The sequence below is a fragment of the Primulina eburnea genome, chromosome 5, assembly GCF_022965805.1.
Source record: "Primulina eburnea isolate SZY01 chromosome 5, ASM2296580v1, whole genome shotgun sequence".
In the NCBI taxonomy this organism is placed as follows: Eukaryota; Viridiplantae; Streptophyta; class Magnoliopsida; order Lamiales; family Gesneriaceae; genus Primulina; species Primulina eburnea.
Window position 1 is genome coordinate 5,742,163 of NC_133105.1, and position 26,829 is coordinate 5,768,991.

Sequence of the window (26,829 nt, forward strand, 5' to 3'; positions counted from 1 at the left end):
ATAATACTTAATAATCATATCATAATTATAACAGTCGGTATTGTAAAAAAAAGAATTAAATTATTTTGATTTATAATAAAACAATTATATCATAATTATAAATATTAGTGAGAAAATATAGTAGCTGGAGTTCGAGCCTTCAATCCCATATATTAGAGATCTCAAAGAAAATATTTAAAAAAAAAAAGTATCACGTGTATAAAAAGAAAATTTAACAAAAATAAATATTTTGATCTTTAGCCATCTGCTCAGTTTTTTCACCCTAGTATCAGATATTGTCACTGATTCATTGTTGAAGAAAATAGAAATTATAATTCTGATTATGTATAATAGTTTTTTTGTGATTTTGATAAGTTTATTTTGTCAGATTTTGGTATTAGTCAAAACTATATTTATTTTCTTTGTAATTTCAAACTTTTTTTATTTCTGTATAGAGTTGATGTGATACAAAGACATTGCTGACATGAAGTCAATATGACACTATATTAAATCAACACTTTAGATAAAAAAAAAAAATCATCAAAAATCGAAAAGTAAATTATTAGAATTCTATTTTAATAATATAAAATATCAAAACCACAAATAAACAAATATATAGAATGAAAATTTTAATGTTTTATTCTCATTATGTTTTCACCGGTAAAAAAAAAATGGAGTGGTTGTTTATCTATGTGTGGTACTTACTTTCCACATGCATTATGACCATTGCTTCTTTTAATTTTTTCCATCGATTAATTATTTATTTGTCGTGAAACTGTAATTTCTGTTTATTTTATTCTCCCAATAACTCTCCTCTATAAATTTATTTAATAGAAGTGAGTTACACAACATAAAAATAATTTACTATTCACATAATCATAGGTAAATTTTATTAGACACATCTTCAATCCGAGCTGGTTTATAAAAAATATTATTTTTCACAGTCGAATTAATTCATCTAAGTGATATATATATATATATATATATATATATATATGTGAAATCAAAATATATACTCTTTATGATTTTTAGGATTTTGGAAACGTGGAAATGATAATCAAATCTTAGTCGTTCTCGAATATTTAGTCACTGAAATTTAGGGGATTAAAATAAATCTATTTGGTCGGAACTTAAAAGGCCAATGTTTTTGATCTCGAAACTATGTAATATTCGATTTGAGATTTTGACTATATATCATATTCAATTTGAAATTTTGATGTCAAATTTATTATAATTTATAACTAATCTTGTTGTTTAAACAAAATTTGATTAATTCGCGTGCATTTGGTAAAGCGGTTCGTAACTTATGATTAGGAAATGTGTTGGTGGGCCTCCTTTTCTATCTTCCCATTTTAGAATTTTTAATTTTAATATATTTTAGATAGTCTATAGATTTGTTCGACCATTTTTGTTCTTTTAAGTTAGGACGAGTTTGTTACCATAATGAAGTCGAATAATCGAGTATAATCTTTTGCGCCTCCGGTTATATAACTCAACTTAGATTTAGGAGTAAGTATATTTTATCTATGAGATTGGTCAACTCTAATGATATTCACAATAAAAAAATAAAATATAATACTCTTAGGGTGTGTTTGGTTGAGTGGATTAAATAAGGATAGATTAATAGTCAAATATATATCGTTAAGATTTTAAGATGTTTTAATAATCATTTTGACCCGGTTTAATATTCAATTTTATTAATCAAATAGTTATCCATAAAATTGGATCTTAAACCGGGTCAAAATGATTATTAAAACAACTTAAAATTTTAACGATAAATATTGGACTATTAATCTATCCTTATTTAATCCACTCAACCAAACACACTCTTAGTATAAAAAGTGATATTTTTTCATGGATAACCTAAATAAGATATTTGTCTCATAAAATATGACATGTGAGACCGTCTCACACAAGTTTTTACTTAGATTTAGATGGATCCCATGTCTGTTGATAGATTTTTTTTAAAAAAAAATCTGAGGTTGCAGTACCAAAAAAATATCGAATTTATCAATATTTTCGGTATGATTTTCTATCGATGCCGAAATATTTGGTACGGTAACGATATGAAATTTGAAATTTTTGATATATCGTGAAATGCCGAAATAATATATATGTATTTAAAAATATATAACATTTTTAACTAATAAACTTAATTTTTTTAAAAAATATTCAATGTATTTTTTTTATATATAAAACGATATTGATATTGTTTGGAAATATCGGTATAGGCAAAAATTTGTGTGAGACGGTCTCACGGGTCGTATTTGTGAGACGGATCTCTTATTTGGGTCACCAACAAAAAGTATTAGTTTTTATGCTAAGAGTATTACTTTTTATTGTGAATATGAGTAGTGTTGACCCGTCTCACATATTATGATCCGTCAGACGGTCTCACACGAGAGACTCCCTCATCGATATATCATAATATTGTTCAATATACGACCTCAGTTACAACAATTAGACCAAACACTTAATTTTTGAAGATAATATGTAGAGGTGGGTGTCGGATGACATGACAACCACCCAACATTGGACATCGACAAGCCGGAGCAGGTGCTTCTTTTTCTCAAATTACTGGTATCCAATTTTTTAATTTTTTTTAAAACGAATTCAATTTTTGTTAATTTTCTCTGAACCGCACATATTCATTTAAAAACTCTTCGTAATCGAGAAATTTACTGCAAACATGATGAACCGGAAAATTGATTAATAATTATATATTCTATAATAATTGCGACTCGTCTTAAAAATTGATTTACAAACATTGTCGGTAAATTAAGAAATTCAATCAAATCGAAAAAGAAATCACCCATTCATGATATATTCTCCAAAAAAAATAAATATTCCTATTTTTAAAATTTTAAAATATAAAGGAAAATTTATTAGATTTAGTGAAAGGAAAAAAAAAATCATGAAGAGTTTCTTGGCTACAATTTTTCACAAAAACTTTTTTTTATTATTATTATTTCAAACATTAAAATACTCGAATATATTTAATCCTTTTAGCGCTTGTCATGTTGTAAATTGGATCCTTCCTTTATGGATATATGCATACACGTTGTGAATGCTCCTCTCAGTCCAGGGTGGATTGATTTGGATCGGAAGTGGATGGCCATCTTCCCCTGATCGGAAATTTTTAAATTTCTGTACACAAAGTTTCTTAAAATCTGTAGAGTAACTCTCACGTGAGACGAACTCGATGATTTATATTTGTAAAACAGATCGTCCCAGTTCATATCAACTTCGTGGAATTAAAATTAATTTGTATCTAATTTTTGAAATATATAAACACACGAGAGTGGATAACATATAAATTGTGTTCATGTTTGAATCGTACAAAATTGTGGGCTCGTGGCACTTGATTCCAATGGCAAGAACACAAATAATAAATGGCGAGGCAAAGTGTCGGTGGGGTTCCACATTGAGTCGGGTCATTGCTTTCAGCATCTCACCTAATCTTTTCAGTTTTCAGTAACTCTTCGACTTTAGTGGCTTGTGGTTTTCAATTTCTTAACAATGTACTGAAAAATATAGGCCTCTCCTTTTATGAAAAATCATCGTCCGTGCAATCGATTTTTGAATGAATTAAGCAGGGATACAATAAAAAGTTTGTAGGTAATTTTTTTTTCGATTATTTTCTTAATATGTGTAGAAAAACATACAAATTAAACTGTTAGGATTATTTTGTCCGACAGATATAACAAATAATAAAAATATCAGAATAAGATTAAAAATAGTAAATTTGTGTTTTGTCATAATTAAGTGTTGTGCCAGATGTTACAACATCTCGGAAAACATCTACATGCAACGGAAAAATTAATAACACAAATTGATTTGAAGTAAATAAATGGACAAGATTGAATATGCACAAGTATAAATATACTTGTGCGGTGCCTTATGGCAAAAATTAATCACTAGAAAAACCAAACCGTTTACAAAAAAAACTATCACTAGTGATTATCACGAAAAATAATTTTCTCAACACGTTGAGAAAATAAAAGCTTTCTAAAACAAATAACCAAAACAACAACGACCAAACAAGAAAGCAAAAACGTGTGCCAAAAGGGAATCCAAGAAAAACAGTCTTCAGCCAACTTCTGCACAGATGTTGTCTTCAGATGTTCCCAACATTCAAGGCAACACTTGCTATTGGCAGTCTTCAAAGCAGCAACGTTTGACAGTGATTTTCTCTAAGATTCAGAGCGTGCAGAGTGTGCGTATTACTTCGAGTAGAAGACGGCACCCTTCAGCGTCCTAGGTTTTCTTTTTTTTATAGATGAGAGCCTTATCTCATAAGGGAACCTATTAAGCAAGGAAAGTAAGAGTTTTATTAGGAATAAACTCTTTTTAAACATTGAAAGCATATCTTATCAATTTACTAAATCTTTTAATATCTCATTATCTAAGGAAGGCAAAATCAAATCAACTATTTACTCAATCAAAACAATAAGGAAAAATATACTAGGGAAATAATTAACCAATGTATTTGAGATGGAACAAATATATAATAAATTAATGGTTCATTTTGATAATTTGGTTAACTTGACCAATTATTATACGTCAACGATATGACATCGATGATCATACCAGCTACTAACTCATAGAAGTAATAATATGATTTTTTAAGATGAATTACCAAGTTAATGTTGTGGTGTTTTTAACAAAATTAGTTACTTTGCATGCGATTTTTTAAATATAAGATAATCTCGATTATGTTCTCCCTTAGAACAATCAATGTATTGGATATCGTAATCGCATATGATAATTCGATGTAAATTTAGCATTAAGTCTCAATGTTGAAATATCAAAGTAATTGGTTTTTTTGTGAGGTGTTTCACACATTATATCTATGAGACCGGTTGATCCGATTCATATCTATCGCGAAAAGTAATATTTTTTGTCATGAAAAGTAATATTTTTGACATGAAAATTAATATTTTTCATGAGTTGAGTCGGATCGAATTTCTATTTTATAAAATCAACCTTTCAGATGGTCTCACTACAAGATTTTTTATAAACATCAAAACATTTGCTTGATACAAAAAAAACGAATAAGAAATTCAATGACAGATCTAAAATTTCATTTAGATGGATATATTTAAATATATAGATTTCTATTATATTTTTATTATCAATAATGAAATAATAGATGAAATTATAAATCCACAACTTAATTATTTACACATTAGTTATACAAAAGTAGAATGTATTTCAATTGCTTTCATTATTTGGTGACCTTGAAATTTATCATAATTATATGAAACACTATATAAACATAGAAGATAAAATTTTAAATTTATGATCTTATTTTTCTATATATATATATATATATATATATATATATATATATATATATATATATATATATATATATATATCTTAAATTATTTTAAAGTAATTTGCAAATGTAAACGTGATGTAGAAAAGTTCCAAGTAAAACCAAGGTGATATTCAGTTCAAGAGATCCACATTACATTATTTTCGACTCATGAATCCACAATGTGTTATCATACAATATATCTTTAAAATGTTTTGATTGATACAAATTCAATTAAGACTATGTTTGGTGTGGGTGATAAGTAAATGATAGATTAATAAACTCATGTTTGTCTCATTTTTTATGGGTTCAACTAATCAAGAAGTTCATGATAAAAAAACCTACTTGCTTGAAAAGATATCTCATTGTTTTGGAGGGATTGACAATCCAATTATATATTCTTACCTTGAGTTTTGACATCAATCCAATTAGTTATCCTATCATACACACCAAACATAGTCTAAATGTTTTGAGACACTTAGGGTGTGTTTGGTTGAGTGGATTAAATAAGGATAGATTAATAGTCCAATATTTATCGTTAAAATTTTAAGATGTTTTAATAATCATTTTGACTCGATTTAAGATTCAATTTTATTAATCAAATAGTTATCCATAAAATTGGATCTTGAACCGGGTCAAAATGATTATTAAACAATTTAAAATTTTAACGATAAATATTGGACTATTAATCTATCCTTATTTAATCCACTCAACCAAACACACCCTTAATGTTGAAGATAAGTAAAGGATAGATTAATAAACCCATGTTTGTCTCATTTTTTATGGATTCAACTAATCAAGAAGTTCATGATAAAAAAACTTACTTACTTGAAAAGATATCTCATTGTTTTGGAGGGATTGACAATCCAATTATATATCCTTACCTTGAGTTTTGACATCAATCCAATTAATTATCTTATCTTACACACCAAATATAGCATTAGAGTAAGTAATTTTGGTGTCATAGTCTGTTTTAATAATTATATATATCAATAAAATATAAATTTTTTAATGTAAATCATATGTAGTCCAACAGATATAGTTTTTGTTTCTTTTACATGTTGTAGATTCAATTCTTATTTTGATCTTTTTTCTTTCTTTTTTTCCTATCTATGTTTTAAATTCATATATCAAAATTATAGTGTAGTCTCTCACTATTTCTTGTAATTACATTTTGATCCTCATTTAAATATAAACCCAAATGAATTATAAAAAAAAAATATTATACAAGCACGTAACACGTGCATCAGTGTATTAATATATATAAAAAAATTGGCCTAGAAAAAGGAAACTAACATTTTATTCTCAAATTACCTTTGTACCAACAACGTCTTTACAAAATTGTCATAGTAGATTATTTTCAATTTTATTCATCTAAAATTTTCCTCATTAATTATACAATTAAAATATGATTTTTATTTTAATATAAATCAAATTAATTAGAAAAACTTATTTTTTTCAATTAAAATAAAAATCAAATTAAGTAGAAAAACTTATTTATTTTCAATATTATTTATCTCAAATTACATTTTGATTTCTCATTTAATTATAAAATTATAATATGAATTTGATTTTTATATAAATCAAATTAATTAAAAAGCAAGATAGATTAAGTGTATATTAAAAATATAGCAATCAGTCCACTCTCCAGCGCATGTCACAGAGTCGCAATCACCTGACCGTTAATTTAGCGGAAAACATGAAAAGGACAGTTGAGTTTCCATTAAAAAAAAAGCTTCCACAATTTCAAGATACACAGAAAGCATTCGGGGAATCCCAAGTATCGCTTGCGGCCATCGTGCTCTACGTATACGCCGTGGCGGTGGGGTGGCTGTGGCGCTTGGGCTCGTGTTTTATGGAGATCCCCAATGTTCCGATTCTCAATTTTCAAGATAACAACAAAACCCCATTTGTTACGAACATTTTATTATTAAAAAAAGGATTCAATTTGTTACAAGAGAAATAGAAGTGGGGGACATGGTGGGATGTTTGAAGTATTAGCTGGGCTCTTTTCTGATTCATCGATTTGTTTGTCTTTGATTTTCTTCGGACATTGGGGCCCTTTTAGGTGTAGAAGCTATACAGATACATAAAAGTATATCAATATGCGTGTTTCTATTATTGTGTAAAGGAGACATCGAAACGTGACAAAGCTTCAAAAAGATTCGATTTTTGATCTCGATAACCATTGGGCTTGAGGTAAACATTAATAAATCTTCCTCATTTTCATATATTTTATTTATTACAGTTTCAAAAAAATCGGTTTCTGAAAATATTTAAACGGGGGTTTCAAGAAAGTGCCGACTTTGTTTTCTCTGTGGGAAGGTGTAGGTTTGATACCCATGGATTTTTTGAGATCAAGTCTTGAATAATTGGTGGGGGGAGGGGGTGTATTGCCATTCTAAAGTTTTGTCCCTGTAATTTCTTGCTCTGTTTTATCAGGTGAACCATAAACAGATTTGATACGTGATCAATTATTAAATTCTTTCGAGTTTCCGTCACTGAAAGTGGTCTATTGCAAGAAAAATGCCATTCAATTGCTCTTTAAGAGAGTGCCTCACTGGAGAAAATCGCAGAGATGAAAAGGGAAAGCGACAAACTGAGCAAAAGAGACCGACAGACCTTAGAAGTCACCATTTTGCACCCGAGGAATCGTCGTGTTCTTATCCATTTGTACAACAGAGTCCATGGGCAAACATACCCCCCGAGTTGCTTAACGATATTATCGGTAGAGTAGATGCCAATGAGACCACTTGGCCGGCTCGAAGGGCCGTGGTTTTTTGTGCAGCAGTTTGTAAATCATGGAGGGAAATAACTAGGGAGGCCATTAGGACTCCGGAGGAGTGTGGTTTATTCACCTTTCCCAAGTCACTCAAGCAGGTAGTTTGAATTATTTTAATCAATGGAGGGTGATTTATGGTAACTTTGTCATATTTTCTTGAAATTATATAATAGACTGGACCGAGAGATTCTCCAATCCAATGCTTTATCAGAAGGGAAAGGGCGACTTCAACATTCCGATTGTACCTTGGTTTGAGCCCCGGTACGATATACTGTACTAATCGCGATTTTCTATTTTATATCAGTGACAAGTTAAGATTCATGTTTCACGAAAGATTCTTGTTTACTGACCTTTTTTAGATTCATATCAGCTCTTTCAGGGGATGCAAGTAAATTTTTGTTGGGAGCAAAAAGGATCCGGAAAGCAACAAAAACAGATTTTCCAATATCCATGGCCGCAGATGATTTTTCTCGGAGCAGTAATAGCTATTTAGGGAAACTGAGGTTCCTTTCCATTCTAGTTCTTACTCATGTCTGGCGGATTAGTTTTTGGCGTTTCATAGAACATACTGCTTATTGTAACAGGTCCAACTTTTTTGGTTCCAAGTTTTTTATTCACGACTGTCAAACTCCATCCAACTCCGAAATCCCATCAAATGGTCGGTCTCGAAAAAGAATTTCAACAAAGAAAGTCTCGCCAAGGCTGCCTCTTTGCAACTATAAAGTGGCCACTATATCATATGAGCTCAACGTTCTTCGTACAAGAGGGCCAAGACGAATGAATTGCACCATGCACACGATTCCTGTTCCGGAAATTTCTACTTCCACCAGTTTTCGTAAGTCAAAGGAATCAGTGGGTGGAGCTACAGAACCACTGGTTTTAAGAAACAAAACTCCAAGATGGCATGAGCAACTGCAGTGCTGGTGCTTGAACTTCCGAGGGCGCGTAACTGTGGCTTCTGTCAAGAACTTTCAGCTTGTTGCTGCTGTTGAATCTTCGCAGAATGTTCCAGTTTCCGAACAAGAGAAAGTGATTTTGCAATTTGGCAAGATAGGGAAAGATATATTTACAATGGATTATCGATATCCCCTTTCGGCCTTTCAGGCCTTTGCAATCTGTTTAAGTAGCTTTGATACAAAACCAGCATGCGAGTAGTTACTATGTGTTGAAACCATGGAGTGTAATGTGTTTTTTTTCCTTTGCAATGAGTTTTTTATAGATATTCTCTTTCCTCTCACTTTTTCTTTCCCTTTAATATAAAATGAAAAGAACCCAAGTTATTGGTCTGTGTTTGAAAGCTACTTTTGGACTGAAACGATTGTTTATGAGTACCTTCAATATTTGCCACGCCCGTCACCATCAATTCTCTGTATCAAGATCTAATAATTTAGGGGACAATCAAGTGTTAGATTCTTGTTCCATTCAAGCTTAGACTAGCCATTGGCGTTATTTGATGTTAACTTAGCTTCAGCCAAGGTTCTCGATAGGGGATTGACGTGTTATTCCAATTTAAGCCTGGCCTGGCAAAAAACAAATGCAGGTGATCCGATGAAGTGCATATTTCTGATAGGGAAGAGGCCTAGTGCAATGAATGGAAGATCGGACAAGATGCGGAACAAGGTTTCAGATGCTTCAAGCATTTAGGTGGTCTAAGAACTAAGACACCGCCATGATAAATATGAAGGCCTATGAGATGATCAAGATTCAGGTTATGATAAATATGAAGGCCTATGAGATGATCAAGATTCAGGTTATCCGAGGAGAGGTTGACGCAAGTTGTGATGAGGTTGGGATGGGTAAAACATTTTGGCAAGGTGGGTGAGATCCCCACACCCTACGCTATCTCCATCTTTGCGTTTGTGTTGGTATTGCATAATTTTTTCTATAAAGATTAGAATATGTTTCCAAACAAACTTCCATTTTCAACTACCCAATACTTAGCCTACTGGTGCAAGAATCTCCAGTACAAAACTTAGGAACAAAGTAAGGCAATGAACCTTTTCCATTCAATTGCCCGATGATATTCTTAACATGACCAAGATTTAAGATCACAGACAAAGAATTCTACAAGAAGTTTATCCCTGAAATCAACATGCAGCGTCTCATTCGTGCCATTAGATCTTGCTGTGAATCTACAAAAATCTTGAAAACAGAAAATCTGCACATGGGGAACGCACCCGAGCTGATAAATGTTTTATCACAATGTGGGCTCATCGCGTCATCTCAGTTGTCTCCCAGAAAGAAGAATGATAAATGTTTTAATGGGGTAATGTTGGCAAAATCCCACACCATACCAGAGAAAGGGTTACAGAATACAACAGTTGCTGAAGTACTAATGACGAAGGGAGAAGGAAAGGTCGAATCTTGGCTGTGGTGTCGCACAGATGACACCGTGTATGATGCTGTGAAACATGTGAGTTTCTATAACTTGAAAACTACCACAGATTATAGGCGCTATGTTTAGTTTTTACTACATATAAAAAATATGACACTTTTAATGTCCGTCAGATGGCGAAAAATAATGTAGGATCTTTGGTTGTTCTGAAGCCCGGAGAACAACAGACGATTGCGGGGATTTTGACAGAGAGAGGTTCTGTATTTACAGATTCTTCATACACGTTTGTTATTACAATAAATGAATCCTTCAGTTAAAGAGATTCGGTGGTGGATGGATCATTTAAAGATTCTGTGGATCCCATAACATAATCTTAATTACCGAAAAGCTTGATTTCTTGTATTAGCCCACCAAAAGTTCTGTCTTGAACAAAAACCTAATTTAAGTTTGTCTAAACAGATTATCTGCTGAAGATGATTGTACAGGACAGGTCCTCTAAACACACACAAGTAAAAGATATCATGACTAATCAGGTTGGTGTTATTTTCGAGTACAGATATAATGACATACTGTGATCTCTTTTAGCTAATACTTTGTCGATTTTTGATCCCCTCAACAGGACAAGCTTATATCAGTTACATCAGATACAGGCATTCTCAATGCGATGCAGGTCATGACAGGCAAGTGCTAAGTCAGGAAAAAAACACACATGAACTGGTTAGTTACTACACACACTACATAGTCGTTCTGTAATAAAAAGCGGGATGTTTGTGTTTATTTATAGAGAACCATATAAGGCACATCCCGGTGATAGATGGGAAGCTGGTAGGCATGATCTCGATCGTGGATGTCGTTCGAGCAGTGGTGGAGCAGCAGGGAGGCGAGGTGAGGCGATTGAATGAGTTTATCCAGGGAGAATACTATTAGAGTTTGATGAACATTTGAGCCATTGAGAATTAATCTATTGTAACATTATAAAAATGCTATGTGATAGTCATTGCATACAATGAAGAGGATGGAACATACATCAAAATCATCCAAAGAATGTGGATAATTTGTTGCAATTAAATCGAGGTCGAATCTCCAGAGCATGTCTGTCTCTTAAAACTCATGTGTCTATCTCCTTTATCTTTTGGAACATTTCATCTCTATGTGGAAATCATTTGCACAAGGCTAAAACTTATTACCCTTTAATTCAAAGATTCTAGCCAATATCTGGTCCCCAAGCTTTACTGTGCTTCCTCATGATTGAGCCAAGGATATGGAGCTAGTATCCTCCACTACTCGAAAGCTAGCGAATGGATCACATTATTGGTCCCAAATGTGGGGAGACAATACAGTAATATGAACACAAAAACTTTTGTGAGACGATCTCACAGATCAATTTCGTCGGTCGAATATTTTATTTGTGTCATCCATGAAAAAATATTACTTTTTATTGTGAATATCGGTATGGTTGACTGACCGACAATTTCGGTTGGGAATAAATCTAGCAAGCGGACTAGGTCAAGTTATAGTAAATGGATGACGAATCCAAGTATCGATTCACATGGACTAATATTTAATTACTAGAATTTATATCACTTAACTTAAGCTATACAACATAAATATAAAGATGATATATGGATTATTAGTCTAAACTATTAAATAAAATAATTGTAATAAAAAACGAGAGATTCAAATATCAATGAGGAATTCAAATTCAAATAAATAACTAAGACACACAACGGTACCAAACTCAACTATGTTAACACGTATTAAGATTCAATCAATTATTTAATTCTTGGCAATCACGATGAAATCTCCAATTTAATTTATTAAACGATTCCTCGAGTTAATAAACATATTTAAATACAACAATCTAATTATTTCTAATTGAATTTAATTATATCTAAACGCATTAAATCTTCGTAGAATTTCAGTTTTCATCTAAAAAATCGCACATTGAAATCGAATACTATTTCTAGTCAGTTTAACGTTGTGTTGATGACTTCTTTGTTGCTATATTAACCAATCATCTTTCGATTCATGATTAATCAACAAACATGTAAATAGTTGATCAGGCTATTAACAAGAAATATTAAACCAACATTAATCAATAATTAAATTCAAGAAAAATAACATGTTTGAAAATAAACCAATTATCAAACAAAGTGTTGTTTGGCCCTATCATGGTCTTAGTCTAAAGAGAATTATTCCGTCAAATCAAAATAAAGGTGAAAACACATATTTAAGTTCATAGAAGAAAACAAAGTTAAGAATGAGTGAAATAAATTCTCAGTGAGTTGTGGTGTGTGTTGAGGAAATCCTGATGCTTCTATCTTTGTCTTCCTCTCTGTTGATGTCTTAATTTTAGACTTATGTTCACTTCTTCCACGTAGTACTCTGCCCTCCTCTTTCTGCTATGTTTTGCTCTTACTTCCCTCTACTTTCTTTCCTCTCTTCTACCTCTCTCTTATTTTCTCTCACTGTTCACGTCTCTGTCTTCTCTCCTCTCCTGTTACTTCTCTTCTGCGCTGGTTTTCCTTTTCTCTTTTTGCGCCTCTCATTTTCCCCCTCCCACTCTTCTTTTATCGTTCTAAATGAACATATCTTTCAAATCTTTTTAAGCTCATGTCAAGTAAAAAAAGTGTATATAAGATATTTATCAAGATTTACATAAATTTTTTCAAAATTTTTTAATATTATCAATGAATAAAATATAAAAATATTTTATTTTCTTTCTTTTGATATTTTGTTTCCTTTAAAGTCTATTAAATTTATCTTATCTCTCAATTTAATCACTTTCATTTTATTCAATACAATATTATTCAAATAACCACATAATAGCGATAAAAATTTTAGATAAGAACAAATATTATAAAATCAAATCCCTAAAATCTTTGTAAGATTTGGCCTTATCTTTGACTCGTCTCACAGATAAAGATTCGTGAAACCGCCTCACAAGAGACCTACACTGATATGAAAATAAAGTCAAAATTTATTATGATATTGTTGTTAGTTGCAACTCTCTCAATAATACAAGGCTAAGATAACATTATCCTCTCTTCATAGCTGGAGAAATTAGCCCAAATTACATTAAAATAGGATTTTCAATGTTTTGGTATGAATGAAATTTGAAATTTTTTGTGATAGTATTCGTTGAGATGAAATAATTGTTTATGTCAATATGTATCATCTGAGATGATGTACGATTTATAAATGGATTAATATCCAACAATATTTATTATTATTATCATTATTACTTCGTGTATTAATATTAAAATTAGCATTACAATTGTTATTAATAATAATTTTATTATAATCATACTATTATTACATGAATAATAATATAATTATCATTTCATAGTGTTATAACTTATGCATTTTTGGTAATTATCACGAGGAAAAGATTTTATAATACCAAACACATCAACAATGATAAGATTAATTATTTTATTTTATTCAAACACTTTCAACAATTTATTTTTAATGTTGATGCAATAATCTACTGGACGCCGCCTATAGAAAACCACTGGAAATTGAATGTTGATGCATGTTTCAATCTTAACTCTCAATCATTCGCCATTGCAGGTATTGTTAGGGGGTCTAACGGGGAGGTCATCCTGGCTTTTGGTCGACTGATCAACCAACCACCGTCAGTACTTGGGGCAGAGCTTCTAGCTATCAAATATGGAATTCTAGAACTCAAAGAACAGAATCTCACTTCGGTAACCATAGAAACTGACTCCCTTCTCTCAAAGCAAGCAGTCTTTGGTGAGGAGGATTACCTAGTTATGAAGGAATATAGATTTCTGAAATCAAAGAGATGATGAAAAGCGTAACAGTGGATAATCTTGTCCATGTTAGAAGATCGGCTAATGTAATTGATAACGCGTTGGCTTCTTTTTCTTCTTCCTTCTCCTACACCATTTAGTTGGGTGAACGGTGAGTTTCCAACTTGGTTGACTAAGCTTGTAAACTCGTAAACATTTCTCTCCTTCAATTTGAATAAATTACAAGCTCTTATCAAAAAAAAAAATCTTGATAGACATTCCAGACTTATAATTTTCTATTTATTATTGTTAAAATTATTATGTTTAAATCACTATTATTTTTGTATTACATATATAATCAAACAATAAAATTCTTACACGTATCTCGAATTTTACAAAAAAAATAATAATAGAACTTTGGTTGAATCAAATTAAATATCAACAATTATCTAAAATCATAATATATAATTTGATTTTTTTATATCATATATTATCTCGATTATTAATTAGACACAGGTGTTATCTTAATCAATTCATTAAGTATTTGAAATTTGAACAAGAAATAAAATTATTTTTTAATTCATATTTTTTTTTCGGAAAAAAATTATCGAGTTATCTTTATTTATTGAACATATTCACCTTTTTTTCTTATTTAGAAATAAATTAAATTTTTGTGATTTTTAGTTATTTTATTTTATCGGTAACCAAATCGAGATTACACAATATTATATACATTATTTAATTTATTCTTGAAGTCAGTATTATAAAATCACGAAATATTCATACAAAATAAATAAAATATTATGATTTTACTAATATAAGCATGACTATAATTTTGAATAAACTATATTATTATTGAAAATTATGTTATTACTATGGTAATAAAAATATCTAATTACATAAACTGATAAAATTAAAATCTTAAAAATTTTGTACTATGTCAATATTTATGCAATTCATTTGAAAGGAGTAATTGCCTTGTTTGACTTAGGACACTAGCGGAGAAATCCTAACTGCTGGAAATTACGATTCTTGAGGAAAAAAATATAATTTCCGTGGGGAAAGGGGGCAGCCTATTTGCGAAACTTTTCATGGAAAGAGATGGAATTTAGATCATAAAGATTCTAAAACATCAAAAACGGGTTTCCTATTTTGGTATAGATTCTTTGGAAGCATGTAACCCTAATGTTACCTTATAATGTCCCTCCTTTAAAGAAACTATATGAGCAAGATGTCGAGCCCCGTGATCTATGGAGGAGGAGTTTGTTATAATTGAATTTAGATAGTCTAAGACTTTGATGTCAAACGAGTTAATAAAAAACATGTCAAAATTAAACGGAGTAAGTTAGGATACTAGATTACCTGGTTAAAAATTATTTTGTTAATTCGGGCGTCGTGATTGTTTTGAAATGAAAAAAAAAATGAAATAGTTTCTTTTTGAATGCTGTTTTTTTCCCCCAAAGAAAACTTGAAGTAGAAAAACCAAAAGTAATAATGGAACTTATAAAGTTAATAATTTCTTCTATTTTGTAAAGGAATTTTTTTCTTAGAAAACAATTAGCGAGTTCTAAAATACACCAATCAAAGCTTTTCTTGATTTTTTTTTCTAATAAAAATAAAATTGATTCCTAATTTTAAAAGACAGCAAGGTCAAAATTCAAGAACACCAGGAAGTGGGAATCAATCTGGCCATGTAGTAAAAGTAATGCTGATGAAATTAGAAGATTTGGTATATATGATAAGGAATCAAATTCCAATCCAATGGAAGGACTGAAAATAGTTAGGCATAAAGATTTAGGTAAATTTGATTCCGAGGATACATTATCCTATCTTAATTTTTGGCCACGAAATTTGAATAATCGAAGGGACAACATTGTGAAACAATATCTCCAGTACACTGTCCACTCTGCTTTTGTACGGTAAATCTGGTTTTTAACTTGATATTTTTTTTCAATATTTGTGTGAGTCGAATTTTAATTAGTCAAGTAAATCGCATTTTGACAAAATCTTTACAACAAGCTCTTCCGATAAAGTATTGATAAGAGAAATCGAGCTCATAATCATTGATCAAACGATCACTTACTCACCAAATTGAATACCCGTATGGGCTTGAACTTGTCATCTTGCTTGAGCTCAAATGTTTTTCTAAACAAACACAATTAGGAGTCTCGAACACGAGATTTGTATACTATTTTATATATTCGATGTCATTTGAGCTGAATTTAAATGGCGCTCGAGCCTTAATTAGGTTCGAGCTGCTTGAGGTTTCATCTCTCAAACTCTACTATTATTACTGAGTACTCGGGCTTGAGTGATAATATTTTTTAGTTTTTGAAAACAGTTTACTATTTGTTCTTATTTATCATGAATTTAAATAATTTAATATCAACAATATAAAATTTAAAGAGTTTTTTTTTTTATTATATGCAGCTTAACTTTAATTTTTCTTTCTTTCATTTGGTTTTCTTTTTTTTTTTTGTAAGTGAAGATCCCATCTTTGTGGCAAAAACTTGAGTGAGACGGTCTCACGGGTCGTATTTTGTGAGACATGTCTCTTATTTAGATCATTCATGAAAAAATATTATTTTTTATGCTAAAAATAATATTTTTTTATTGTGAATATTGGTAGGGTTGACCCGTTTCACATATAAAAATTCGTGAGACCGTCTCACAAAAAACTTACTCTATATATGTAATAAGGGCATCTAACCGAACAAGTAGGACTTCAGATTGGGGGATCCAATCCCACCAGCTATCGAAAATTCCATTTGGTAATCCACTTGTTCATGATGCTACCATTTTCATTTTATATTATATACTATATTATCATCAAATGGATAAAAAGACGATGAAAATGACGTTTCAATGAATTCACCAAATCTCTTCAAATTGTGACCTCTTTTTTTACTTCTCCAAAAGTCAACAACTTGTAGTCTTGTGCCACTCCACCACCTTCTCCTCTCTATATAAGCACTCCCTACTCAAACAAATCTTTGAACCAACACACATTCCCATCATTCCTAATAACATCGAGCTCCATGACCAGCTCGTCGTCGCGCTGCTCGACATGGACGCCAAGACAAAACAAGCAATTCGAGGATGCTTTAGCTCAGTACGACAAAGACACGCCGGATCGATGGCACAACATCGCGAGGGCCGTCAACGGGAAATCAGCGGAGGAAGTGAAGAGACATTACGAAGCTCTAGTCAAAGACATCATGCACATTGAAACTGATCAAGTCCCTATACCCAACTACAGGCCTATTTCAAGCAATCCCAGAGGATATGGCAATGAGCATAGGTAATGTTGGAAGCAGTCATTTTTCTTCTTCTTCTTCTTCTTCTTTTTTTTTTTAAGAATTCTTGCGTTAATGTTCCATTTCTTGTGCTTGAAGTCAAGACAAGATGGAAGAACATAAAATGATAAAAAAATGTAATATTCACGTACAATTTAGTTAACTTGAAGTCATCTTTTTTTAAAAAAAAAAAAAAATTAAAAGAAATCCCACATTAAACAAATGTATATTTGTTTTAGATCGTAGCACATGGTCTTTTCTTGATCCTAAACTAGCTTATTTTAAGGAAAATCTTGTAGATAGGGATAGATCATCACATGCTACAACTATTTTCTAAAATCATAATTCTACAAACCAAATCCTAAAATATTTATTAATCTTTATAATATGTAATTCGTTACAATAATGAAGTTTAATTATGCTATGCTTCATGTTACATCATCTAGTTATTTGACTAAATTTTATTACGTCTCCTGTTCTCTAAGCATATTCCAAAATAATACATTATAAGTCCCCGAATCATATATATATATATATATATATATACCTGACCAATTAATTTCTTGATTTTGATAGGTTTTTGAAGAATCTGAAGCTTTAGTGAAACTAAATACTTCATGATTTACCATTAGAGAATGATAAATAAGAAAGCAGATGCAAGCACGTCCGACGTCGACCTTCAAATTAAAGAGATGTCTCCATATAATCCCAGAAAAATATATGTATTTTTATCGAAAATTAGCTTCAAGAAAAATTTAAAAATATATTAATGTTCGACGACGTATATTATTGTATTGAAACATCGTCCGAGTATCATATTTATCAGTAAAAACGTGGCTTATATATAATTAATATATGTTTCTGATCCTATTTTTCACTTAATACACCAAACGTAATTGCATGTTTTATTATTCGTTTCATAGCATTGCCAAATTGAAATTAATTATAGTCACTAAATAAATTTCCTTGTAGTGTCAAATTTATAATTACACTATTTATTTAGTTAATCTAATTAAATATTTTTAAAATCTTTAAAAATTAAAATTTAAAAGTTATAATTAAGAATATAAAGCATGCACCTTCTAAGAATTTTTTTTTAAAAAAAACAAATATTATGGCTACCTAAAATAAATATTTTTTATCCGTGGAGTTTCCCATCCATTCAAAGGAACTTCGTAATCAATTTTTCCTCGAATCCCTTTGATCTGGCCTGTCTCAAAATCAAACCTCTATTAATTCTTTTCACGAAAAGGATTTTACGTTAAAAAAAAGGGGGGGGGGGGGGGGGGTGGGTGGATGATCGACATTTGAATAGTGAATTCACTCAGTGACATCATAAATTATTAATTCATCGATTAATTGATATCTTTAAATGAAAAAAATATATATAAATGACCCTAATGCTATCTAGGATTTTCAATTTTGGAAATACATAATGCTAGGATTTTGTAGAAGTTAAATTGTTACTCTTTTAAAATAAAAGGAAAAGAAAGAGAAGAAAAAGAAGACTAGTTCGCGTTGAGTTAAAGTAGAATTTGCACAGCTTTTCAACCCAATTACTAGTGCGTGCCGGCCCTTTTGTGAGTGGCCCATTAGGATATACAGACGTCAAATCAAATTTTATAAATAACCTTTGTGATCGTTAACTTTTAATCTTAATTATGTCGTTTTAGCGAATAATATAACTGATAGTAATAATATAATATCATTCTTTTAAATTGCAATATCTTAAATGTAATTTTTCGATCACACTATTAGTAGGATAATTATATACTGTTTCATAGCGATCAACATCTCCATAATTTCATTCTCTCTAATACATGATAATCGTATACGTAACATTGACTCTGATACGAATTGTATGATCAAACATTTATTGTTTTACTAAAAATTATAGTCGTTAATAACGATGCAACTCATAACTTTTAAATCGTAAATCAGTTCAAACTGTCATGTTTAGGTCGGTTTTCTTTTCTGATAGCGATAGTAACCACTTTTAAAATTGAATTCCTGTATAATTATCATTACTGTATTATTTATCTGTATAAAAATGCCATAAACTTAAATATTTTAAGCTTGAAGCAACAATATAAAACGCTGGCAATCAAATCTCAGAGGTAAATATATATACTAATTAATCCCCTTGGATGCATTGATACAACATTTTGGAAATGGGATAATAGAGGTAAATACACAATAAAGTCGGATTATCATGTAGAAATGAGAACTTTTGAGTCACACCCAAATTAATCTGTATATTCTCTTCAAAGTTGGTGGAAATCTATCTGGAGTTTGAAAATTCCATCCAAATTAAAAATATTTATCTGGAGAGCAGCCTTCGATCATATTCCTATAGAACTCAACTTAGCATACCATCATGTCCCCACGACAGGTATTTGCTTTATGTGTAAGTTGAGTTTGGCCTCTACTTGTCACTCATTATTTTTCTGGTAAAAAAGTCAATCTTGTTGGAAGGAAGGACCATTTTGGATTTGTTGTGGGTACTGATGATTTAAATCATTTTTGTGTCTTATCTTGGGCTGTTTGGGTCGATATTTGTCGTAGAAAGCATGATGTTGTTTTTCTCAATCAGCCTATTGTAGTTTCTTGGGCTTATATGCTGCAGGTTTCTGAGTAACAAGTTGCGCGCAAAGCCAAAACGCATGCTGTTAGAAATTTGGACAAGGTCGGAAATTCTATATGGTTCAAACCACAGGTTGGCCATTTTCGACTGGATGTAGATGCGGGATTTAATGCTCGAAAGGGAAGCCATACGACTGGTGCATGCGATTATTCGGGATAGCCAAGGAAAAATTTCAGCTGCCATAGCAAATAAAATTTGGAATCCAGGATCTGTGCTAATTAACAGCGAGTTATCTGAGATTCTATCTGGTCTGAATTTTTGCATTACAAATAATTTTGCCAACGTTTGATCTCATTACAATCGGTCCGAGTGGTGACCTCTATTAATGAATATCATGGTCATGATTTCTCTTTGATTGCTCGAATTCACTATATATCTTCTACAGAATTATGGTTTCATATATGGGGATCTAACATATGCGAAGACAAGCTAATATCGATGCTCATAGACTAGCTCAATTTTCTCATGCTTCTTCTACTTCTGTTTTTTGGATCAATGAGTGTTTCTCTTCTAATTTACAAGAAATTATGCTAACAGACATTAGATTGTGATGAATTTTGTTTCTCGCGTGAAAAAAAAAAAGCGCTAGCAACTCTACCGCTTGTATGATTATAAATCGGGTGGATTCAATAAATAAGTTTTTTTTTCAAATAATATATATATAAATTATATTTTATATAATATCTTTTAAATATAACTTTCTGTCCATTAATTAAATATGTTTTTAATGATCAACAAGCCATGACACGTCAAGGACTATGCATCATGATTGGGAAGTTTAATTGATTGTACTTAAGAAAATTAAACAACAATGAATTTGAACGGAATAAACTCATGTTTACAAAATGTAATGTGGAATATTATAGTTTCTCCATGCACAATATAATTCAAGCAAAATCCTACACATCGATCCCACTTTTCAAAATTCATTTAAATTACATGCATCAAAGCTAATTAGCAAAATAAAATATGTCCCAACTCCAAAATAATCTCTAAATGTGGCAATAATTTGTATTATTTAATTAAATTTCTTGGGAATTTTTCTTGGATGAACTGATCTTGTTATTATGCATCCAAACTTTGAAAACCTGTCTCTTAACACCAACTTCAGAACAAAACCTCTGCATTTCACTGTCATCTTCTCTCGGAATCCTCCATCCCACCTTCTCCGCGAATTTCATCATCTTCTCCTTCTGCTCCGCCGTGAACTTCGTCCGAAACCGCTTCTTGTTCACGAAATGCGGTGGTGGCGGAGCCACCTGCAACGAGTTGAAGTTCAGCTCCTCGCTGGATGAATCAGTACCAACACTTCCTCCACCGCCGCTGCCGAAGGCCATTTTCACAGGCTGCATCATTGGACTCCAGTGACTGGAACCCCCTCGGTGATGGCTCACTAAGGGGGAAGGAAGCGGCGGCGGGAGATGGAGGGGGTGGACAATCCTCGCCCCCCTTGTGGAACACTCGCTGTGGTGCTCTTTCCTGTGGAAATTGCGGTGGCAACTGCAGGCGGCGCACATGAGCCCTTCGAGGGTTCCTTCCTCGCCGTTGGGCATGAATTCTCCACACCCATCGGTGACGTTTCCTCCGATGTTGGCCGCGTGGTTCCTGAGGCACGCGTGGTAGCTGATCCTATGGCATGTAAGCTTGGATTTGGATCCACCGGGACTAGGGTCGTGGATTCTTGTTCTCTCTTGCTCGGTCGAAGGGTTCTCCAGCGAGTTATCGAAGCCTGAGGAAGAGCTTTGTATCCTCATATCCTTGTCTTCACCAGCATTCAATGCCATTTACAATATCGAAACCCTAGTAAAACGTATCTCCTCCAAAATCAAATATTTAATGACCAACAAAGTAGCTCAACTATCTAGAAATATGAATAAAACCAAAAAATGTTAGATTTTATGTGCTAATCTCACCATCCCAAATCCACAAAAATTTCTTGAAACATAACCTAAAAGTTTAAAACCTTGAACACTACAGCTCTATTAATGGAGCTGGATTTTGCAAGGGGACTGAAAGGATTCTCAAATAGTAGTGTACAGGAGATGAAGGTGTTTTGGGATCCGGGAGTGTGTTGCTGTGGTTCCAACATCCAACTGAGTATCCAACAAAGGACAGCTTGGTTGCTTATGATGAAGCTGAGGAAAGAGAAGAGATAAGTGGGAAACAACCTCACTGATAGAGATTTATATATATTAAATCCATTCTCTCAGATTCACTATCAAATAATTGTACATATTTTGTTCTATACCCAAAAAAAAAAAACAAAAAAAAAAAACAATTGGGGCAGCGGATCCATGTTACCATTAGGTTTTTAACGTGACACATAGTCTCAAAATTGACATATTAACACCAAGATTCAGATAAATTACAAGTCATCTACGATATTATCGTTTTAATGTGTAGATATCAAAATTCTCTTATTATTTATCATTTCTTTCCCTGAAATAGAAAAAATTCACCCCATTTGATAAATTTAGAGCTTTTTTATTCAAACAATATAAAAATAATTAAATCAATTCCTCGTATAAATTAATTAACACCGACATTTATTAATTAATTTTGATATACAAAAAAAACATAATTTGATCAACGTATATCGATTTTTATGATTTTTAATATTTGAATAAGTTATAATAGGTTAGTTTTTTTTTTTTTGGATTTTATAATTACAAGTTACTTAGATTAAGTAGCATGCCGCAAAATAACTTTGTATAATGTAAGTATCATGGTGGCTAGAAAAGTGAAAGAAAAAGAAAAGATTGAGACAGGGTCATGTTCTATCTCTCCCACGCCCTGCCACTCGGCCCCATTTCTCCCTTCATAATTGCAATTTGCACTCAGCACTGACCCTTTATTTTCTTTTATGTTTTTTTAAACTCTTTTTTGTGTATATTAAATATACAAATATCATTTAATTTTAAATAAATATTTTTTGTGTGTATTAGTGTATGTATAATAATAATAATAATAATGGAAATTTTAATTTTGATTTTATATGTTTATTTTATTATGTTTTTGGTATTTCAAAAAAAAATTTGTTAGACAGTCTCACGAGTCAATTTTATAAGAAAAAGCTCCTTCACACATGTAAATATATTATTTTTTATGTCAAAAATATTATTTATTACTGTGAATATGAATAGTGTTGATCCGCCTCATAGATAAAGATCTGTGAGACCGTCTCACAAATTTTAGTTTTAGCATCAATTTTATAAGTCTTATTTACCGAGAGTTCTGATTTAACAATACAGAAAATGACTAAAATAATAATAAGAAAAAACCAAAATTTGATCATATATAAGAACACAATGGTAATGGGGAAGCTATGTAGACCAAAATGACATATTTCAGAAAAAATAAAAATTTTAGTATTTTAAATGATCTTCAATTCCAATCCAAAGAAATTCAATTTCGAGAAAAAAAAAATCAAAAGAAATTACGTAATTATAGTTTCTTTAATTGTCTGCTGAGATTCATGGTTTGCAACCATCACTTTTAGCACTGTGGAGCAACGGGACCAAACCAATCCTGTAATATAGTAATATACTACAATGGACCCATTTTGGATTTATCGGAGTGGGAGAGTAACCAATCCAAAACCGGATCCGAATTGAACCGATTACAGCCATATTAGAAGCAAATTGGATTTTTTTCCCAACCATAACGTAGGTCACGAAAATATTTATCAAACAAAGTGCTCATATATTAATTTTAGACTAACATTTGAATTTATAGTAGTTGGAGGTTATGAGAAATAATCAAGGAAAATAAAATTAGGTAAAATAAGAGAAGAATGATATTATTAATTACTAGTGTCCGAGTGCGCTGCATGCTTACACAGTTCGAATAATTATAATTGATTTTTGTATAATTTTTTTATTATGAATAATATTTAAAATTTTAATGATATAGATAAATAAAATACATAATCATTTTTATAAATGTAGAAGATATTTGAATGTTGTTAAGATATATTATATCAAAGATATCAAATTTAGGTAGTCTAAATTCTCAGGTTTCATATATAGCATAGATATGTTAAGTAAAATTGTTATAAAATAAAGATACGAGAGTAAATTTGGAGAAATGTGGTGATGATTAAGTTGGTACATTTAATTAAAATAATATTAGAATCAAACCGGTTCCAAATTCATTTTAAAACAATAAAATCTGGTTCAATATTGGTATTAGATTTTGTTCAACCAAATTCATTTTAAAACAATAAAATCTGGTTCAATATTGGTATTAGATTTTTTTTTTTTTTTTTGATCAAAGGGGAGGGGGACACCCAAAAGAAAGTGCCTAACTAATTGGCACTCTCCTACCGACACTCACACCGAGCTTGTCTTCTTCTATTATCTCTTTCAATCTTGTCGAAGGGACTTCAATTTCTTTCCAGCCTCTGTCATAATTGTGTGATGTCGAAGCCAAGAAATCTGCTGCTCTGTTTTGTTCTCTGTAGATATGCAATGCTTTGACTTCCCACTCCCTATCTAGTAGATTTTTACATTTGAAGATCAAATTATAAAGTGAAGAGCATGGCATCCCTTCTCCATGTAGCCACTTTACAGCAACCTCTGAGTCTATTCCAAGCTCTACTTTTTTATATCCCAGCTTCCAAGTTAGTTCCAAGCCTTTATATATTGCCCATAATTCTGCTTCCTCAATGGTACAGATGCCTATATTGTAAATGAATCCCGTAATCCATTCCCCGTTTGACTTCCTTAAGATCCCACCTCCACCTGCCTGTTTACCCTGAAATTTGACACTTCCATCAACATTTAAAGCACACCAATCATTTGGTGGAGGTATCCACCTGATTCTTCGATATTCATGTGCAATTTTGTTATGAGGTATAACTCTTTTTGTTAAAAAGGCTGCTTGCACTTCCAGATACTGGTCCTTTATCCACTTTGTCTTCATCTTGACATCCATCTTCTTATTCTTAAACACATAGTCATTCCTCCATTTCCAAATCCACCAAATTGCAATTGCAAACATACTGTTCCAGTGGAAATCAGTATCTTTCTGTGTGGCTTTAGCTAGGTTCGACCACATCCAATCATCAAAAGAGAGTCTTAAATTATCTTTATTCTTGCTTTTGGCAAGTAGCTCTCTCCAAATCCCTTTTGCCTCTTTGCATTTTCTGAATTGTCAACGGAATCATTAACCATCTCATAAGCTGACTTTACTGTGAATAAGCCATTGCTAGTTCTTCCCCAGCAGCTAATGTCCTCAGCATTATCATCGTCCAAAAGGATGTAAGCCTCCAATTTGTTTTGGACATCAATTGGCAAGAGTCCTTCTATTGCTTTCCAATCCCACCCTTCACCACTTATCCAATAAGCATTTATTTTCTTGGTCTGATCCATTTCTGCAATGTTCTTGAGCAATACATTTTGCAAAGGTTCCTGAATTAGCCATCTATCCGTCCAGAAACAAGTAGACTTCCCATTTCTAGCAGCCATTTTTCTACCGTTTTCCAGCACTGTACTAATTTTGGATATCCCTTGCCAGGCATTTGATGCGCCATGTTTTGCTATGATATTGTTCGGATTATTTCCATTGCGCATATATTTACCTTTCAAAACTTTCGTCCAAAGGCTGTCTTTTTCCTCTAAAAGTCTCCAGCCCAGCTTAGTCATGAATGCTAAATTCATGTTGGTTAATTTTCTTATACCCAAACCACCATTACTCTTTGATTTAGTCACTTGATCCCATTTCACCATATGGCATTTCCTTTCTCCAATTTTTCCCCCCCATAGAAAACTTCTGATGATTTTCTCTAATTCCGAACAAATGCCTTTTGGTAAAAAGCATGTTTGCATAGTGAAAACTGGAATAGCATTTAGCACTGATTGTATAAGAACTTGTCTCCCTGCTAGGCTTAGGTATTTTGTTTTCCAGCCCTCTAATCTCGCCTTTACTTTTTCCAAAACTTGCTTGAAAAGGCTTCCTTTCACTCTCTCATGAATCGATGGAACACCAAGATACCTGCCCAAGTCATTTGTTAGAGGAATACCAGCAAAGGTTGATATAGAATTTGCCAAGGTGATATCGACAACCAAATTCATTTTAAAACAATAAAATCTGGTTCAATATTGGTATTAGATTTTGTTCAACCCAGAACCGACTCTATTGGTCCTGAATTAAACCAGACCAATTCTTAATTATATGATTTGTTTAATATAATTAGGGTAAAAATGAATCGAGTCGATCAGCGAACTTCTCTAACCGATTACAAATATTTTAATTGTATTCAAAATTATCGAATTCTAGCCGAACTCGGACACATTCGAATATTTTTCGAGCCGGACTCGAGCCTGAATTATTTTGTTTCATAATTTCCGAGTCGCTTACTTTAATATTTTATTAATATAATATAATTATATATAAATAAATATATTTTTAGAATTTATTTTCAAGTAGCTCTTGAATACGTGGCTATTTCGAACTTGAGCTTTGATTAAAACAAAAAATGTTAAAAAAATCTAGTTTTGAATTGAATTTAATGTTAATTTTTTATTTTTTTTTTTCATATTCCGTTCGATTAAGTTCATTTACATCCATCCCTAAACATCACTACCTGATGGACAACAATTTGGAGAAATATAAACACTCAGTCAAAGTTTGTGTCATCAATATGAACCATATGTTAGAGTAGATGTCCTATAAACCAATTATTGGCTAGGGAATTTATTGACTCGGCTGTAATAAA

The 26,829-nt window shown here is 31.7% G+C and overlaps 4 protein-coding genes across 5 annotated transcripts; 3 read left to right on the top strand and 1 right to left on the bottom strand.

Moving 5' to 3' along the window:
* Positions 1–7,031: 7,031 nt before the first annotated feature.
* On the top strand, positions 7,032–9,241 carry LOC140832675 (tubby-like F-box protein 5). 2 transcript variants are annotated; one of them, XM_073196812.1, is made up of 5 exons: positions 7,032–7,498; positions 7,742–8,179; positions 8,255–8,342; positions 8,452–8,584; positions 8,666–9,241. In XM_073196812.1, exons 2-5 carry the CDS (start codon positions 7,826–7,828, stop codon positions 9,234–9,236), a joined length of 1,146 nt encoding a protein of 381 aa, XP_073052913.1. In that variant the 5' UTR covers positions 7,032–7,498; positions 7,742–7,825; the 3' UTR covers positions 9,237–9,241. The 2 variants fall into 2 exon arrangements, with proteins under 2 accessions (XP_073052913.1, XP_073052914.1); XM_073196813.1 differs by lacking the exon at positions 7,032–7,498 and having other exon boundaries at positions 7,542–8,179.
* Positions 9,242–9,547: 306 nt separating this feature from the next.
* Positions 9,548–11,427, top strand: LOC140832676 (CBS domain-containing protein CBSX3, mitochondrial). Its single transcript, XM_073196814.1, has 6 exons — positions 9,548–9,789; positions 9,832–10,494; positions 10,590–10,671; positions 10,876–10,949; positions 11,036–11,096; positions 11,201–11,427. Exons 2-6 carry the CDS (start codon positions 10,174–10,176, stop codon positions 11,341–11,343), a joined length of 681 nt encoding a protein of 226 aa, XP_073052915.1. The 5' UTR covers positions 9,548–9,789; positions 9,832–10,173; the 3' UTR covers positions 11,344–11,427.
* Positions 11,428–17,156: 5,729 nt separating this feature from the next.
* LOC140831680 (protein RADIALIS-like 4) lies at positions 17,157–18,318 on the top strand. Its single transcript, XM_073195427.1, has 2 exons — positions 17,157–17,472; positions 18,044–18,318. Exons 1-2 carry the CDS (start codon positions 17,210–17,212, stop codon positions 18,066–18,068), a joined length of 288 nt encoding a protein of 95 aa, XP_073051528.1. The 5' UTR covers positions 17,157–17,209; the 3' UTR covers positions 18,069–18,318.
* Positions 18,319–20,986: 2,668 nt separating this feature from the next.
* On the bottom strand, positions 20,987–22,250 carry LOC140831681 (zinc-finger homeodomain protein 2-like). The gene has a single exon (XM_073195428.1). It carries the CDS (start codon positions 21,893–21,895, stop codon positions 21,134–21,136), a length of 762 nt encoding a protein of 253 aa, XP_073051529.1. The 5' UTR covers positions 21,896–22,250; the 3' UTR covers positions 20,987–21,133.
* Between the last annotated feature and the right edge of the window lie 4,579 nt (positions 22,251–26,829).